At 35.9% G+C, this 18378-nt stretch overlaps 3 protein-coding genes and 1 long non-coding RNA gene across 5 annotated transcripts; 2 read left to right on the top strand and 2 right to left on the bottom strand.

Moving 5' to 3' along the window:
• Window positions 1-1934: 1934 nt before the first annotated feature.
• LOC126603103 (uncharacterized) lies at window positions 1935-4327 on the bottom strand. The gene is made up of 5 exons (XM_050269850.1): window positions 4274-4327; window positions 4148-4218; window positions 3915-4003; window positions 2451-2574; window positions 1935-2365 (listed from the first exon to the last, which is right to left on the bottom strand). Exons 1-5 carry the CDS (start codon window positions 4325-4327, stop codon window positions 2347-2349), a joined length of 357 nt encoding a protein of 118 aa, XP_050125807.1. The 3' UTR covers window positions 1935-2346.
• On the bottom strand, window positions 4259-6891 carry LOC126602116 (BEACH domain-containing protein C2-like). 2 transcript variants are annotated; one of them, XM_050268941.1, is made up of 5 exons: window positions 6771-6891; window positions 6503-6609; window positions 6217-6313; window positions 6008-6121; window positions 4259-4333 (listed from the first exon to the last, which is right to left on the bottom strand). In XM_050268941.1, exons 1-5 carry the CDS (start codon window positions 6837-6839, stop codon window positions 4331-4333), a joined length of 390 nt encoding a protein of 129 aa, XP_050124898.1. In that variant the 5' UTR covers window positions 6840-6891; the 3' UTR covers window positions 4259-4330. The 2 variants fall into 2 exon arrangements, with proteins under 2 accessions (XP_050124898.1, XP_050124899.1); XM_050268942.1 differs by having other exon boundaries at window positions 6503-6891.
• Window positions 6892-9168: 2277 nt separating this feature from the next.
• Window positions 9169-10882, top strand: LOC126602117 (uncharacterized). The gene is made up of 2 exons (XR_007615984.1): window positions 9169-9621; window positions 10219-10882. It is a non-coding gene; the product is annotated as an uncharacterized LOC126602117 (long non-coding RNA).
• Window positions 10883-14461: 3579 nt separating this feature from the next.
• LOC126605556 (histone-lysine N-methyltransferase SUVR5-like) lies at window positions 14462-15515 on the top strand. The gene is made up of 3 exons (XM_050272970.1): window positions 14462-14751; window positions 14868-15029; window positions 15177-15515. The coding sequence occupies exons 1-3, from the start codon at window positions 14671-14673 to the stop codon at window positions 15246-15248; spliced, it is 315 nt and encodes a 104-aa protein (XP_050128927.1). The 5' UTR covers window positions 14462-14670; the 3' UTR covers window positions 15249-15515.
• The last annotated feature ends 2863 nt before the right edge of the window (window positions 15516-18378 follow it).

The raw sequence follows: 18378 nt of genomic DNA, 5'->3' as shown, positions 1-18378 counted from the left end.
AGAGAAAGACTTGGTCCACCATCGTGGCGTTTTGGTCGAATAATTATGTGTAAGTTTTACTTCATATGACATGATATTATTGAATCGAAACACCTGTGGTGATGAACTCATACCATACAATTGCTCTTATAGATAAGCTTTGTGTCATGAATCATGATCTCATGTCAACTTCAATCATTGAATTTTGCCAATGTTTTTTTTTAGAGAAAATCAACAATTAAGTTCAGAGGCTCCTCGAACCAAATGAAATCTTGTGCTGCCATCAAGCCATGCCTTGTCAGCCTATGGGCTCGTTTAATACACATGATTTGATTGAATTAGAGATTATCAAATTTCAAGATATTTAAAGGTGGGAGTGAATTTCTTTTCATTTGGAAGGGATTATTAGAAGAGAATTAGCTATGAAGAAAATTCATTCCTTCTATTCCTATTTAAGAAGAATTATAATAAATAATATTTCTTCATAAGTAATCCACTCTTCTATCCTTGAAGTGTTCATAACTTTATAATTTCTCTCTGCAATATACTTTTAATTTAGTATGTCATCCCTTACATTTCAAATTCCAATCATTTGTGTCAGACGAGCTCTATATGCTTATTTATGTGGTCAATGTCGTTTTAGTTTAAACAAGCTAAGGAGGCAATAAAAGCAGGTAGACTCTTCATCTTCGTTAATTAGTCATGTACTAGAAATTAGGCATGTGCGTTGCCGCAGGAACCAGCTGTTTCAAGCGTAATCGGATGAATAAAACACATTTAAGTTGAATAAATTCAACACAATTATGAACAAACAAAGGAATAAATGAGTGAATAAGATCAATAAGATAAGCAGTTTTGTTTTTATACATTCAAGTGAGCTGACATATAAACACATTGTACAATGAGTAGGAAGAAATTGAACGTTTTGATTAGGAAGAGAACAAACATGTAGTTCACACATCTAATATGTGTCCTACAGTGTAGGCAGCCATTTAAAATGGTAATTAAAAACATTAAGTGTTGAGGACTTGTTCAAGTAGCTAAATTTGTAACCACAACTGTTCAAACGCAAAAATAAGCAGAATGTCTGTTTCCATACGAAACTGAAGAAACAGAAGCAAGCTGCAGTTCACACATATTTTGCCCCTGCAGTTAAGACGGCAAAACATATGCCCTGCAGCCTACATACCTTACTTAGCAATTAGCAAAACACAGAAAAAGCGGTGTTTGAGCAGGTAAGTCATCAAGCACAGATGTTCAAACAAAAAAATATGCAACATGGTGTGCAGTATTCGATGACTGAGAGCGTGGCTGTTCACTTTTTTCTGAGGACATCTTCGACACCATAGCAAAAAACATAAATCATAATTTAACAAAGGCAGCCATTATGGACGCTATTCAGGCATGTGTTGATACTCATAACTGTGTTCACTTATCCATATTATATTTGAATATGAATGAGGATAGATGGTTGATATTCATAACTGTGTTCACTTATCCATAATAAAATTTAAAAGGATGAAACTTTTAATTACCAATAAACCAATAATGAATACTGATTATTGAAAACAAATAATGCAAAAATACCAGTCAATCTATTAAATAAAACCAACCCATACTCTGACAACAAAAAAGGTAAAACTACATAAGTTAAAGGTCAGTCCTTTGCAAAACCAACAATTGCATATAGCAAAAAATGAAATAAAAACAAAATCTAACAACCAAAAAATATGTATGTATGCAGTAGCAATCATGCAAGAGTTTATTCATCGGCTAAAATTCGAAATTTCTGATTGACCAATTACACCATTTCTATAAAATTTCAGTTATGGCATTAGTATTGAGAAAAATTAATATGTTAGAACAGAAACAATTTCTTACATATGTCAACAATCCATAAAAAGGGGTCCTTATTCAACAATAAATATTTTTTTTATACCAAAAACAAAGCAATAAAATAAATGTTTTACTTTGAAATTTCAAATAGACTTAGTTCAGACATTAACAATTTCCATGGAATTTCTCTTGGGTTTACATAGAGAGGAAAGCGAGAGAGCTCTCCAGATTTTGAGCAAAATCCCCCAAAACTACGATTAGATAGCTTCAGCTGGGATACATGTAAACAAATTCAAAGCTCAAGACCTGAAACTGAGCTTAAAAACTGGAAATCTCACTTTAATTAAGCAGTTTTTCAGATCTTTACAGCTTAAATATGCATGATAACAAAAAAGAAGCATCCTTTCTTGACCAATCGGACACTAACAGAAAAGCCTTAATTCATATTATTTAGATTACAAATACACAGGCGACCAAATAGCTAATAAAGCTAGACACTTTGACCCCAATCCAACACAAAAATTGTTGTGGTTATACATGCGATACCTGCCTAAAATATCAACAATTCCAAATTAAAATGGAAAATGAAATGAAGCAACATAGATTGAATACAATTTGGGGAAATATTATCTTACCTGGAGCTCCGAATTGGGCTGAATCCATTAGGTTTGGGGGGAGAGGAACACGGAGCTACTATGAGAGAGAGAGAGAGAGAGAGAGAGAGCATGCGTTGTCCTTTTCTTCTATACAGCCATTGGACTGCAGTTCTTTCACAAATAAATTATATGCATGTGTTAGTTTTTCAAGTTGTAGTCTTGCAATCAACTTAATAAGCATAAGTTCAAACATTAAATGAATATAAAATGATATATGTACTAAAAAAATGTTCCATTTTTACATGAACAACTAAGCAAAAGCATTATTACAACTAAGCATTATTATAACCAAGAATCTAAGTTCATAACCAACAACCAGTCATCAAGAACAAACCCCATTAGGCCCGAACCCAAATACAAATGCCACTAACATAATCACCCAAAATTCACTACAGCAAACACAAAACCCACCCAAAAATTATCTTCATAAAAAATGCCACCAAAAACCTATTAAGCCCAGTCAGTCGATTAAGAACCTATTTGACTAATTCCAACTCAGCAGATAGTCAGATTGTTAGTTCTGGAAAAGATTATTGCCCAATAAACAGGTAGAATCAAAGTATGAATATATTCAGTATGAGTACATTCAGTTAATATCACAGTATCTTCATTTAAGCAAAATCCCCCTAAATTTGGCATCCACTGTTTTCATACATTCATAAATTCATTGCTAACAACAAAATATAATGAAAAAATAAAAAAATAAAAAGGTCAAAAATGGACCAACAGGACCTCTTGCATTCAAAATTTTGAACCAAAAGTCAAAAAATTGATATTTTGGATTTCCAATTTCATATCATTTCAAGAAAAGATCAAAAAACTAAATTTTTAACATTCCCAAAAACTGAAAATCCAATCTTTGGGGGAAATCCATGAGAGCATGCACTTGTATCAGTCAAAATATATTCCTTACGTCAACAAATTGTATTAACCCATAGAGCTAATTATTATGTAATTACACATCTAGAGCTATCAGCTATAGCGAATCTTTTATCTTCAACCTTAAATATTACTCCCTTAATTAGTGCTTCTTTTCAGATCACAACATTGGATACGATTAATTAGGTGCTACATCGACTGTGACTTGTGAGGACCACTATGCTAATAAATTCTACAATACAATTTGAAGATCTAATTGCAACAACTCGAAACCCTAGCAAAACGATCAATCGAATCAAGAAAGAGACCTCGAGCGAGGATCATTTTTCCTTGAATATGAATCCGCATCATGTATTCAACTACGATATAAATCCCCATAAATCCATTTTTGGAAAGTACTAAAACACCGAAAACAAATATATGTGTGCACATAAATATATATATATATATATATATATATATATATATATATATATCAGTATGAATATGAGGCATTGAATGGTAAATTGGATGAGGAAGTCTAAATAGACCAGTGGTGGCGAGTGGTGAGGATGAGCTTCATACCGACGCCATGTTCTTGGGCTGCTTTCAGAACCTTCTCAGATTCAATTAGATCCACAACCGCTGCTTTTTTGATATTATCGCCAATAATTCTAATCACCAATACATAGTTATATTTTCTCTGAGTCGTATAGCAACACTCATAGGGTAATAGCCAATGAACATTGATACAAAACTTGAATTAGACAGGTATAATATTATTCTCCTTAAAAGAAGAACTATTTGTAAGATCATACCTTTGACTTTGGTTGGAAGTGTGCTCTCTGTTACTTTCGCATTGGATTTTGCGGCCAATTTCAGTGAATTGCTTAAAGCGATTACATATATATGGCTATTAAATTAAAACAAAAAGAGATGCCAGCGGATAGCTGAAAGCTGGGTTTCGTGTTACAGCAACGACACCTTCCACTGTTCATGAATCACTGCAAAACAACACAAAGTTCTTATGCCTACACTACATTTACTAAATCAATTCAAAATGGTCCTTACGGTAAAAAAAAAAATTGCTCTATAAGTAACGCATGGTGTCAACTATATCGAATGTCATTATTATGTGAGAAAAAATAAAAACCCAGAAATTAAAAGAAATAATGCGGAAATTCCAGATCAAAGTGACAACTGAAGACGCCCAAAAATACCAATTTGGGAAATCATGAGAGCAAGGATCAATTGAGAACTCACTGAAATCGAATCAAATGGTGAGAATGAAGGAAATATTATACAATAAATACAGAAACAGAATTTCCTACAACAAATAATAAGATTCCAGAGTCGCACCAATAGAAACGTAAATCACCATATATAAGTAGACAAAGTTTCTAGCAATATATACAAAAACCTCTAAAAAAATCTACCTAAACTCAAAAAGCAGCAATTCCATTTCCTTACATGGTGCGACACACAATGGGTTTCACAGCTATTAATCAAAATACGCAACATGAAAGCCTGTTTGAGTTAGAACACTATAATGTGAAATCCACACACAGTGGGTTTCACCAAGGTCCACATATCCAATCCAAATTACATAGCTAATATTCAATAACATGTCCAATCTTTAAGCACATTTACCAAACAGATTTAGAACAGTATAGAATCTACTTAGTAGCAGAAGCAAACACCAGGAAATTATGAAGAAGCACATAATTGAGCATAGTCGTCGTACCCAGTGCACAAGGCTCCCGCTTTACGCAGGGTCTGAGAGAGGTGAATGTCGGCTAGCCTTACCCCCATTTATGAAGAGGCTGCTCCCAAACATAATTGAGCATAGTGAAACCAAAAAAAATTCGAATGATGGTTTTAACAAAGCAAACGGAAAACAAAACAATAAACAATGATTTTCAAACAGTACATAACCTGTTGAATTAGAGGAAAAAACTGAAAACCCATACCCTTCCATACATCCCTCTGTCATTCTGTCCTCACTGACCCTCTGCACTAACCCATTAATTAACCCCAAAAAATGCACACAACCATGCTTTCTCTTCTCCCTCTCTCTATCTCTATCTCCCTGTCCACATCTCTTTCTCAAATGATAAATCCCCCAAAACCGGACCTAGCAAACTAAACAATTCGAAAATCTAAGCTACCATTAAAGAATATAATTTAAAAAACAAACTTGTCTTTGGATTTGAGGCATGCATCGCAAGATCTGGCACACCCCACTCTCAGTAAGGTTTGTTCATGACCCCTACCCCTATCTCCCTGAAATCCTGACGACCCATACGGTCTTCTCTGACCATACCCACTCTCCCACTTGTAAAATCCATCTGCAGCAACAGTGTCGAGACCTCTCTCTCTCTCTCTCTCTCTCTCTCTCGGAAACCCTCCATCCCCGAAACCCTAGTTGAACGACAGCAAATGATACCTACCCGGTTACCCCCCATCTCGCCCAAAACCGGTAGGACAAAATTGCCCTTCCTAACTTTTACATTATAGAACAACGCAGCAAAAACTCAAGCAAGAAAATGAACACATACCAGTGATTATTTCCTCATCGGTTATTCCCAATGTAATATGTTACATTGGATAATTTCCAGAAATAAAATAAACATTCCGAAAGGTTCAGCTAAGTTTCTTGTTTCTCCAAAGAAAGTTACCTGTACATGAAGAACATCTGCTAATGGCAACCTCTTCAAGTGAGGGAAGGTAAGCAGTTGGGATGCCGTTTGCCCAAAGTATGCAATCTGGTCCTGTGTTGCACGCTGTTGTACCTGATTTTGGCACAGAGGAAAAAAGAATGTACTGAAAAAAATTATAAAACAATAATGGAAAAAATCATACAGATGCCAACAGAAACTATACTTACTGGGTCTGAGATCTTATGAATATCCACTGTCCCTTCATAGGTAATGTAAAAGAAAAAATTATTTGCCATTATAGCTTCTTTGCCACGCTGCTTATACCTGTATGTTCCAATTTATTAATGAATATAACAGTTTCAAAAATGAAACATTCAAAGTTGATATAGTCTAGAGTTGTGATGAACTTATCAAAGAAAAAGTTAAAAACAAAATGAAATGAAAGAAAAAGAGGTAGATACAAACCAAAAATAAACTAAAATTAAAAATCTCCAAAGTCCAAAGAAAACCTACCCGAATATGAGATCAATCCATTCATGCAAATGCGTAGATGCATGCTCACTTTCAAGAGCCCAGGTTGTTGAAATACCAGCCACAACAATCTTACCATCAACCTCGTCCTGCAAGGAAATGAAGTTAAACTTAAAACAGATCATTCTGGGAACACATGTAACCTAAAAAATGTTATGCATTAAACTTGTGCTTCCAAGCATATATTATAGATGACTTGTCCTGGATGTTCTTCTTATATTAAAGAAACCATCATTATTGTTGCGTACACCTTAAGCTGTGATAGTAGCATATATACAGCTCGATAAGCAGGGTCTTCTGTGCTTTCCACAATAAACATAAACTCTAAGGGACCACCATAGAGAGAAGTGACCTGTTTTCGTTAATTAAACAAAATAATTCAGACCATATTGGAAGAAAACCTTGGATACAAATTCAACCTATTAAATCAGTTAGCAGGAGGATTTTGAACACTTCACCAGATAAGACATCCCTACCGTGCAAATACAGAAATTTAGACATGCCCACCAAAAGAAAATATAGCTTGACTATGTTAATCTAATATCACAAAGATATTGAGTTTCCAAGTCTCAGACCCAATAGAGTGTAATTTAAACTTCTTATGAAGAAAAACCTAATTTTCAACTCAAAAATAATACAAAAACATGATTGGCTTTGACCACTCTCATTCCAAATGTTCTAGCGTAGCCCCTGACTCAAGGGCTCACCAAATGGGTTTTTGATTTCTGACGTGATAGAATCTGAATCAGGAGGAAGAAGAAAGCTAGTAGCTCAACGTAAAAGCTAAAATGAATCCCTCCTCAACAATGGCAGCGGAGACAACGATGAACACCAGGTTCATTTTTTTAATTTAATTTTAATTTTTAATTTTTTGGATTTAAGAAAATGAAACAAATTCTCATTTTAAAAGGTGAACATTTGTTGATTGGATTCTGTAAAAGGGTTTTACTTTGATTTATTTTATTTTTTATTTTTTATTTTTTTTGTAGTGTAAGCCTTTACACTTTAGAGCAAACACTTCCATTCGAAACCTTAAATAAAACCCAATTTAATTGGAAATGGGAGAGTATGAAGTAATTAGAGCATGACAAGTAAATAGATATGGGGCCTTTTTTTTTTTTTTTTTTTTTTTTCAATTGAGCTCTTGAAGAGTTTTTGTATGAATCAGAAAATGTTGATGAACTCGTGGAGGGCCTGAGCTGAAAATGAAAGCCGGTGTAGCTTCAACCAACAATCAAAAATCAAAGAAGAAGAAACAAAAGAAAAGCAAAGAGGCTTCTTCATCTTCCTCCGATGCTTCGAACGTCGAAAAGCCCTTTTGAGATTTTGTGGTGGAGGATATATTGCAATGCAGGGCATGCGTTAATCGGGCCGCACCACCAGTAGGTAAGCAATTTATCTTACTCTAGATTTAAAATGATAATAATAAAAAAAAGGTCTGTATTAGGGGCTTTTTTGGGGCCGTTTTTCTGATTTTAGGGGTTTAAATTTGGTATTATGGGTTCTGTTTGGATGCTCATAAAGTATGAGAGCAGCAGGTATACTGAATTTGGTGTTCTAGGTTTGTTGTGTTTGTTAGTGAAATCAGAGTTTCCATAACTTTTTGAGGTGTTCAAAGCTTTTGGTTGCGGAACATTTAATATTTGAACTATTAGTAATTATTCTTAGGACATAAATTGAATAATGAAAACAAGTGAATTGAAGTTTTTCTAATTTGTATTAGTTGAAGCTTTGAAAATTAGTGTTTGTTTTGCACCATTTCACTTAGAAATCCGCCCTTTTAAGGTAGTAGAAGTGTCTCATCTTTTGTTTGGTGGAGTATTTTCTTTTCTTTTCTGTTTTTGTTGTTGTTGATTTTATTATAAATATTGCGGAGATATGTGAAATGAGAGCTTCCGAGTAACGAATCATCAATATCATCTAGACTCTAGAGGTTGGATAAAGCAAAATCAATAACCTAAAGTATAATCAAACAAAGAAACACAATACAAAACCCAAATAGAAAAAACCCATTTAAAATTCAATTATCCACTGTCCAAATTTCAAAGAGAAAAAAGCTAGTAATCAATAGTATCATTTTCAACGATTTCAAATTCCACAGCAGAGCGTATGTATTTTTGCTAGTTATCTATTCTAAAGTTGAGGAGGGATTTGACTGTAGCTTAGCTACAGTCAAATCTTTGCCACTCGATTTGCTTTATTTACACCATTGCCATCAGATCTGAGATTGGGTTGGAGGGTAAATATCAAAAGTTAGGAGGGTAATTTTGTCTCCGAACAGATTTCGAAATATTTACGATTTTGCAGTCTATTCATGTTTGTTTTGAGATGGGCCCTTGATTTTGTATTATTTACATTCCTGCCATTTCCAAAAAGCATGGGCTGCAAAGATAGGGATGGGTAAATATCCATTGGTTATGGGTAACCGCAGTTATCCACCCATTTAAATTAAAATGTTACGGTTATGGGTAACCGTTTAGATAAATAAACGGTTATGAGTATAACCGTTTACCCGTAAAATTTAAATGGACGGTTATGAGTATTAACCGCGGTTATAAACGGATAACCGTTTACCCATTTATTTTATATATGTAAAATTAGCACAAACCATGTTCTCGATTCAATAATACTTAGCAACTAATAAATTAGCAAGGAATGTTCTTTTCTCAGTAACACTGTTGCAGGAATAATGATTCTCATCATCAAGGAATGGAATGGGGAAGGGGAGCGAGGAGTGAGGTTGCCATAAAAGGGGGTTAGGGTTGATTTTTTTTCCTCAAAATCAAGGGTTGGTGTCGGGATGGGTCGAAATTGCCACTAGAAGCCTAAATTAATGGGTAGATGTCGGTGATTGAGAGATTGAGAGATTGAGAGGGAGAAAATTGAGGGAGGTTGTCACTGACCCGATTGAGTGAGGGATTTTGTGAGGATTCGACTGACTTAATGACTAGCAACACAAGATAAGACATGCTTCCGGTAAACCGCCTCCGTCCTTTTCCTCCTCTCGCCTCCGCCTACCTCCTCTCCCCTTCGTCGTCTCCCCCCTCCTCTCTCTCTCTGGAATCGATCGATCTTCGAAGAGGATAAAAAGATCTGAAATGGTGTGCTTCTTCTACTGTGATTCTGTGTTTTTTATTTTTCTGGGTTTGGCTTCTTCTGTTATTCCACTGTTTATTTACGAAAATAATGATTTTTGTTCATTTTGTTTTTATTTTACTTTTTGTTATATTTCATTGCAATATCAAATAAAGTTGGTATTTTAAAATCTCTCTGCAATATCAAATAATATAGTTGTTACAGAAGCAAGTTGTTTAGTTAAAATCCTAAGAAGATTAGGGTAAAACATTCCGGCTGTCTCATTATTGATAGTCAGAATTTCTGCAATCTCTGAGATATATTTTTGGGATAATTTTATAGTGATATACGTCAAGGTTCAAGAAAAACTTTGCTACACTGCACTATAGGAGTATCTGGGTTAAAGAAAATTTTCTGATTTAAGCATTTAGCTCCTGGATTGCATTAAATCAGTATTTAAAGAAATAATGCATTGATACAAATTTTTTTGCCCAAAAATTAACTCCCGGAGCTTCCTGTGAGTTATTCTTAGCTTTTGATTTAATTTTTTTAGAATTATTATCATTTTTTTTATCTCTGCTGCTGTTTTGGATTTTTTAATTATAATTTTTATGCGAGTGTAGGCACTCAAATTAGTGTTTTGGAGTGCATCTTGATCAGACCACCACAAAGAGAAAACGGAAACCAAAATCAGAGCCATCAAAACAAACAAATGCTGGTATGTCCTAAAAAAAGGTTGGTTTGTGTACTTTCGAAGAATATATGGAAGAAGAGAATATTGATCATGGTGTAGAATGTGATGGTAATGTGGTTGAAAAAGATAAAATGTTGCACGAAAAGATCTTGGAACTCATTGACGAAAATATGCAGCACCGAGCTGAGTTGATAAGGAGAAACAAGGAGAATCGTGAAACAATTGAGCGGCTTTTGTCCCAGGTGCATAAGCTAACGGATGAGAACAAAATTTTGAGGATTAATCTGGGAATCCATAAGGATACTACTGATCATACAATTGCAATCCATAAGGATCCTACTGATCATACAATTACAAGGCAAAACAAGCCTCAATTTTCGAGGTCTAAGTCCATGGGGCCATCTTTCCCTGGAAGGCTCACTGGATGCATTGGAACTTGATCTTAATTAGCTACTTGTGAAGGTGAGGTTAACAAAGTGTGCTTTAGCACCAAGATTGGAATCTGGGTTTTCTGAGTTTTGTTTTGTTGTGATTTTTCTATAATCTAGATGCTGAAATACCTGGAGTTGGAATTAATGAGAATCGATTGAACATGGATTTTTTATTAGATTGGTACGGCTGACATAGTTAAGAAGTAGTTTAAGATGCAGTGATTAGGGAATTTCTTTAACTGAACATATTTGTTTTCACGAGGTAGATAAAATCCTCTGTAATTTAATTAATTAGATTGAAATTTGGGGTCCGGATTCTTAAACTATTATGGTTAATGTGGTTTTTTGGTGAATTTTTCAAGTGGGGAAAAAGGGGTGGGTGTGGGATTTATATTGTTATTCTCAATTGGCATATAGACATTTGAGTGTGCAAGAAATGGATACCGTACAAGAAATGCAAGAATTGAAATTAGAAGGGATGAGGGCAGTTTTCAGAGGGTGGGTTCGGGGATGGTAAAAGTTGTGTAGGTGGCAAGATTAATGGTGGTGGTTTCATGGTGGCGTAGTTCTCCGTGAAAAATGTCGACGGTGGTCGCCTTGCTATTTCTGTGCAGCGAGCACAGTATCGAGAGAGAGAGGTGAGGGAAATGGGGAGAGTGGTAGAGAGGGAGTGAGACATGAGAATGGTGGCAAGGTGGTGCCTTTAGGGAGTGGCGAGTGAGGTGGTCATGGTTTCTCGAACGGGAGATTGATGGTGCACTAGAGAACTTGACTCCTCTCTCAGTCTGGTCTCTGGAGAAGAAAACCCAACAGAGCTATGCATTAGCAAAGTTTGAAATGAGGGTTTTTAATCTTTGGCATGCTATTGTCTTTATTTGATCAATCTTTGAATAAAATTCCTATGGACAAGTGAAAAAAATTGAATGAAAACTTGGAGAAGAAGTTCTGATTTTTAATATCTTCAATCGAGGATTATTGTGATGCCTTTTGACAATTGAAATGTGAATGCATTATGTACACTTGAACTTTATAACGCTCTCTTATTGGGAATCTTATTTGTCTTCCATTCACACAACCATAATATGTCACTGCTTGTCTGAACTCCTTTCTATTGGCAAATATCATTCCAGTTCTAAATTGTGGGTTCTTGATATCCAAATCACTTCTAAAAGGAATGAGTTTGGACATTTTCTTCTTACTTTTCCGCTTCACTGGTTGTTCACCTTCAGATGATGAGCTAGAACCACTTCTAAGCCATCAGAATCTTCGTAGTCTGTTTCAACATCTCCAAATCCTAAATCAAGGAAGGGGTCAGTATTACGTGATGCTTACCTATTTCCATTGCATTTTCCAATGGTATTTGTCCCTTTAGTTTTCTCTACATTGTTGTCAAATAAGTTGTCATCGACATCACTTTGTTCATAGTCTGAGTCTTGATAATCTGAATCTTCCGAATTGCCATCGCCATCGCTCTCTTCATTTTCCATGTTATGTATACCTACCTCAACAAGATTGTCTTGTTCCCGATCTCCTTCATAAGCTTGCTCCAAAAATCCCTCAAATATGCCAAAAGGATCATACATGTGAGGAATGTCAAAAGAGTTTGTTGAAGCTTGAATTTCAGTGTTTGGGGCTAACATGTGAGGAATGTCAAAAGAGTCTACTGAAGCTTGAATTTCAATGTTTGGGGATGAATTCATCAGTTGGTCATCATCAACAATGTACACAAGTACCACTCTATTTTGGGGCAATACAGTAGCTAAAGTCCAAAAATCACTATCAGCAACCATAGGCTTGTAAGTTGTGTCATTTGGCAATGTGTAATAGTACCTGGACATTAGATCACAGTTCATATTGTCAAATCAAGCAAGATGACCACCAACTTAAGTCATTGTCCCATTACAGGCTTCTATAAAGTGACCTCCATGGTGCAATTGTAAATAAATCAGATTTATTTGTACAAGATAAGTGATCAAAGTTTAAGCAATCGGTAAAATGACAAATCAAATAAACATTCCCTACTTAGATACAAAGTAACCATCAGCATAAAAGTGCATGGACATGAAAATAGTTTTCAGTACTTTAAATTTTGAGATTCAAGGTGTTCAAGTCACACTTAGGGATGGCAACGGCGCGGATTGGGTTCGGATGTGCCATCCCCAAACCTGAACCCGCTTATTTTCCCCAAACCCGAACTCGTAAAATCCCTGAATAGGTTTTCCCCATAACCGAACCCGTGGGTGATGGATTTTTTATTGGGGAACGGTTTTCCCCATTACGATATTTATATATTTATTTATATTATTAAATAAATGAAGAATATTAAAAAAAATTTAAAAAAATTGCTATTATTAATACAATTGAATTGATACAATGCATCTAATAAGTAATATTAAAAATTTATATTACTAAGAAAACATTTACACTCTTAAAAATTATAAGCATATAATTCCTATTATTAATGATATAATAGTAAATAATTAATTTCATATTTAATAATTCATGATTATTAACAACCCATTTTCATATAATAAATATTTATATATTTTTTATTTGTAGATGAAATGGTTCGGTTTCGGGTATGGGTTTGGGGCGGATACCCCAATAACCATAACCGAACCCGAAACCGAAAAATTTACTCGACGGTTACCCATACCCGTAAAATACCTGAAATTTTATACCCAAAACCGAACCATTTGGATCGGTTACATGCGGGGATCGGATTTAAATTTGATGGGTTAATTTGCCATCCCTAGTCACACTTAAAGTCTGATTGCCCCACAATCACAAACTTTCAATGGACGCCATTTATATGTCTAGAAAAGAAAAAAAGAGGAAGATAAAAACTCTCAATTTCTTGTCTCGATACATAAAATGTTAAACAAAGACCTTGTCCCAATCCAATCCGCCCTCTATAAACAAACCAAATCATGTTGATTTATGTCATCTTTTATTTGAGATATAGATGGGACTACTTTGTATCCTAGTAGGGAACCAGGATTCTCTCCTGAGCATTTCCCTAGGGATCCCGCAATCTTGTCCGTTCATTTATATCGTGCGGTCAGTTTTTGTTAGGTACTATTCATATTTAAATTTTAAATGATTTCTGACCGCACGATACACGATGAATGGACATGATTGCGGGATCCTTAGGATCCCTAGGGAATGCTCAGGAGAGAATCCTGGTTCCCTAGTAGGACTCTTTGTAATCCAATTTATTTATACGCTGTCGATGAATGAATATGAGCTACGGTTTTTACAATTCAAAATTTTCTACATAAAAGCATTAACAAAACACATGAAGACATTAATATAAAACTAGTAGTCGACATTCTACACATAGACATTATCTATTCTAAAGTTGAGGAGTGAATTGACTGTAGCTTAGCTACAGTCAATTGTTTGCCACTTGATTTTACTTTATTTACGCCATTCCATCAAACTGGGGTTGGGTGGATTAGTGTGTTTTGGGGGTTGGGTTACTTTGTTTTGGGCCGCCCATCATGTGTTTGATGGGCTTTCCTAGATTCTTCATAAGGCTGGCCCTTAGGGTGCTAAAATGACGGAAATATCTATCTAGGGTTAGGGTCACGCGGCTGAGATTGAAGGACTGCAGGGCACTTTTGTCATCTTAATTTTGGACGGACTCGGATCGATGGGTAGGGAATTCTGGAGCAGACAGAGGGGGTTAGCCATGTCGCTTGCACAGAGAGAGAGAGAGAGAGAGAGAGAGGGAGAGATTTGGTGCGGATCTTTGATTCCAGAATGGGAGTGGGGTAGTGAAATTACCATTTTCTCTGCTTGATTCCATATCCAACGGCCACAAGTTGTGGGCATTTATGTAATTCGCGCTTAGGAGGGTTGTTCTGTCGGTCTCAATCAGACTAGGTTGAGGGCAGTTCAGAAAGTGACAGAGGGTATGGACTTTTGTTAAATTTTATTCTGTAGCAATGGCATACATGAATGGTTTAGTACGGTTAGAGAGGGAAAGGAACATAAGGCCGGATGCAGAAATTGATGCATTTATGAAGGTTTGTTATTATAATTTAATTTTGACACAAGAAAAAAGAAAGAACTGAATTTTGCATTTTGTAATTGTTTTAGTTTAACTAAAGTTTTTATTTTATTTTGGTCCTTTTCATTGCAGAGTTTGCAATTGAGGTGTGTATACGCGTGTTTTGTATGTTGTCCTGAAACATGTGATCATGTTTACCTTTTTGATAATGACTATGATGATTCAAAAGATATCTACAGGAAATCCATGCGTTGCAGATTCCCATATGATCAGAGATGTCGACTTATCTTGGAGGTAATGCTAATCAAAATATGCCACTAACCACCAATCTCATCTCTCTAATTCCTGCATGCTTTTATAGTGTTGCCCTTGATCACATAAGATGTTGGTATGCTCTCCATTGTTGGAAGTCTTTAACTTCTTTTTCATTTTGCTTGACAGCCATTTAAACCCTGGAAAGCAATAAATATGCCGTGTTGCAAACAAGCACATAAAAAAGCATTTGCTAGATAGGATGTTTTCTATATCAAAGATTAATTTTTCTAAGATTGATTTTTCTGTATCGAAGATTGATTTGGTGGTTTTTATAAGCTCAGGATGTTTTCTATATCGAAGATTGATTTTTCTGTCTTAACCATTTGCTAGATAGGAAAATTGTCTGAGATAGTTCCCGCTTAAATCATGCTCTCTCTCTCTCTCACAATCTAAAATAGAGACATGATTCAAAATTAACATCACAAATATTGTGGATGCCACATCTTTTGTTGAGAAGTCATGAAACAAAAGACATGTTGCTAAGATCCTGAAAGATTGAACAAAGTTATTGTAAACACAAAAATTTCCTGAAACGAACGAGACAAGAACACGTGTACAATGACATGCCTCGACCCTGATATTCCCCGAATACCAGGATATACATGTGCTGGCCAACACCTGAGGGTGACGAAAGCCATTAATTGATACAAAAGCTAAGAATAAAAAATAAATAAGGGTTATGAATTTAAATACAATGAATTAACAATATAGGAACGTGTTCAGAGCATACAACTAAACCTAATCACTAAAAAGAATTAAGATAAAATTGAATGAATAAAGGAGTGAGTCCTACATCGAGAGGATCCGAAGATGCTGCTGCGGAAGTGCCTTGATATCGGGATTCTATGCCTCGTTCCTAAGACTTGAATGGGGGCGCAAAACAAGGGTGAGTAGACTAAGTTTATATACATATATAATACGAAAACAGTTATGAACATACTAACCCCCATAGTTTAATATGATGAAAACTACAAAATAATAAGTAATAGGTTTCTCAAAACCTGTAGCATGCCATAAAAACAATTCATATATCTATTTGCAAACCAATCTCAGAAATCATATCAGGAAGCATAACATAAGTTGTGCTGCACCTCAGTTTCTGTGCCTATAGCCAGAGATATCTCCCTCCCGGCCCAATGCCTGTCTCCGTGTCCCTCAGCCTTTCGCTAGGGATTATTTCTACCGGCCTCAATGCCAACACCAGATCCTCGCCCCAGGTGGCATAGTGTTCACTAGGTACGCACAAAACAGTTTTCTAAAATACAACTTCGTAGCATAAATTCATCGATCCTCTATACTACGAAGAGGTGTTCGAAAATCATTTGAAACACATTCTTAGTATCCTATCGTCATCGATCAGATATATAATCAATCATCATCAAATCATTATACTTCCTGTAAAGTATTCCTCAAATCAATAAATCTGCAAGACATGCTATTTATATATGCAATTCTATAATTAAAACATGCTATTTTTGAAGGTGGTCCACTCACAGTACTTTGCCGTCGAAAAGCTACGCTGCAAGCGAAGATGTAAGGCCACAATAATTGCCCATAAGCACATTAAATGATACAATTAATAAAACTATATTAAGACAATTGAATTTGGGAAAACAGACGTCGGAGGCGGATTCAGGACGTCGTCTTACCCTAAGAAGGGTCCCAGATACATTTCGTAAAGTCAAAAGAATATTCTAAAGAATATTCCCTAACGGAATATTCCACACAAAGGGTTTGGGTTGGACGGGATCTAGGGTTAAGGGTCTCCTAACTTAAATAGGTTTTGGGCTAATAGATTAGAGGATTGGGCTTAGAGTTTAAATAAATAGGGAAGTGGGTTTTAGGGTTTGGGCTTAAAACAAAATAAAAGGATTTGAGTTTTAGGTTAAATGAGTTAGAGGGTTAAAAGGGTTTTGGGCTTAAAGCCCTTAACAAAAACCGGCCTAAGGCCCTTATTTTAAAAACAACAAATAAAATAAATAATAAAACAGAAATGGGTTTTGGGTTGGGCTCAGCAGGAAAGGCCCAAAGGCCTTGGGGTTTTTGGGCTACCGGATTCAAAGGAAGAAGAAGGCCGGAAATTCGGCCGGAAAACCACCCAACTTTAAATGGCCATAACTTTGTCACTACTCAACAAAATCAAGTGAAACAAGAACGAAAGTTGTAGTTCTCGAAGAGACAAAGAGAATGGTATCTCTCACGATGTCTAACTCACTGTAGTTTGGCCGGAAAACGCCTCGAAAACTGTCGGACTCGCCGGAAATTGGGTAAGATTCAAATGAGTATAACTTCTTCAATACTCAACGAAATTGGGTGAAACAAAAAGGAAGGTTGTAGTACTCAGAGAGACGAAGAGATTGATACCTTACACGCCGGCCAACTCACCGTGGTTTGGCCGAAAATTGGCTCGAAAGCCGTTGGTTTCTCGTCAGAAATCCAGGGAAGTCTCCCCGACGTGTTTCTTCATGGTTTGACGTCCAAAAACACAACCACGGGGTAGAAAAGAACTATAGGGATGAAAAGAGAAGTATTTGGAGTGTTTTTTCGAGACCTACCCATGTCGAGTGTGACAGAGACTCGCCGGAGCTCTTCCTCGGGTTTATGCCGTGACTTGCAGCGGTGGGAGAGAGAGGGAAAGCTGATGGTGTTGATGATGAGGGAGATGAGGGTGTGCAAGGAGGGAGAACATGGGTGAGAGGGAGAGAGTTACAGAGAAATGGAGAGAGATACGGGAAAGGGAGAACAGAGAGAGAAGAGAGAGATGAGAGGTTGGGGACAGAAATCAGGGGTGGGTCCCCTTGGCTCACCATTTAAGACCCAAAAACAAATTTTAAAAGGAAAATAAATTCCCAAACTTGGTGAAAATACAAAAATACCTTTTTCTATATAGTAAATCCCGGAACGGGTTGTTACAATCTACCCCCTTAAAAGAATTTCGTCCCGAAATTTAAAATAATTTACTTAATTAAAATACTCGAAAATAGAAAGAAGAATATATGTATAAAGGGTAATTAAGTCAGAGTGGGTGCATCAAAGAGAATATGCCACACTGTCGCGAGCGGGTCACAAAATCCTCTGTCATGCCTCCAAACTCTTGCTTTCTTCCCCATCAAAGTAAACGTAGAAAAATACTTTATAAAGATATAAGGTCGAAAACACAAAATAACTTAAGGTCAAAAGTAAGTACATAAAATACGATAACGTCCAAAATAGATAGGTAAAAACATATAGGTCAAAAACTCGTGCTAAACTTAAAACTGAAAACGGAAATACTTCCCCAAAACATTTGTAACTTCAAAAATACAAATAACTAAAGTAAAGGAAGTTA

This window comes from Malus sylvestris, chromosome 15 (genome assembly GCF_916048215.2).
Source record: "Malus sylvestris chromosome 15, drMalSylv7.2, whole genome shotgun sequence".
NCBI lineage: Eukaryota > Viridiplantae > Streptophyta > Magnoliopsida > Rosales > Rosaceae > Malus > Malus sylvestris.
The sequence above is the reverse complement of the archived record's forward strand: the minus strand, read 5'-3'. Positions and strand labels throughout refer to the sequence as shown.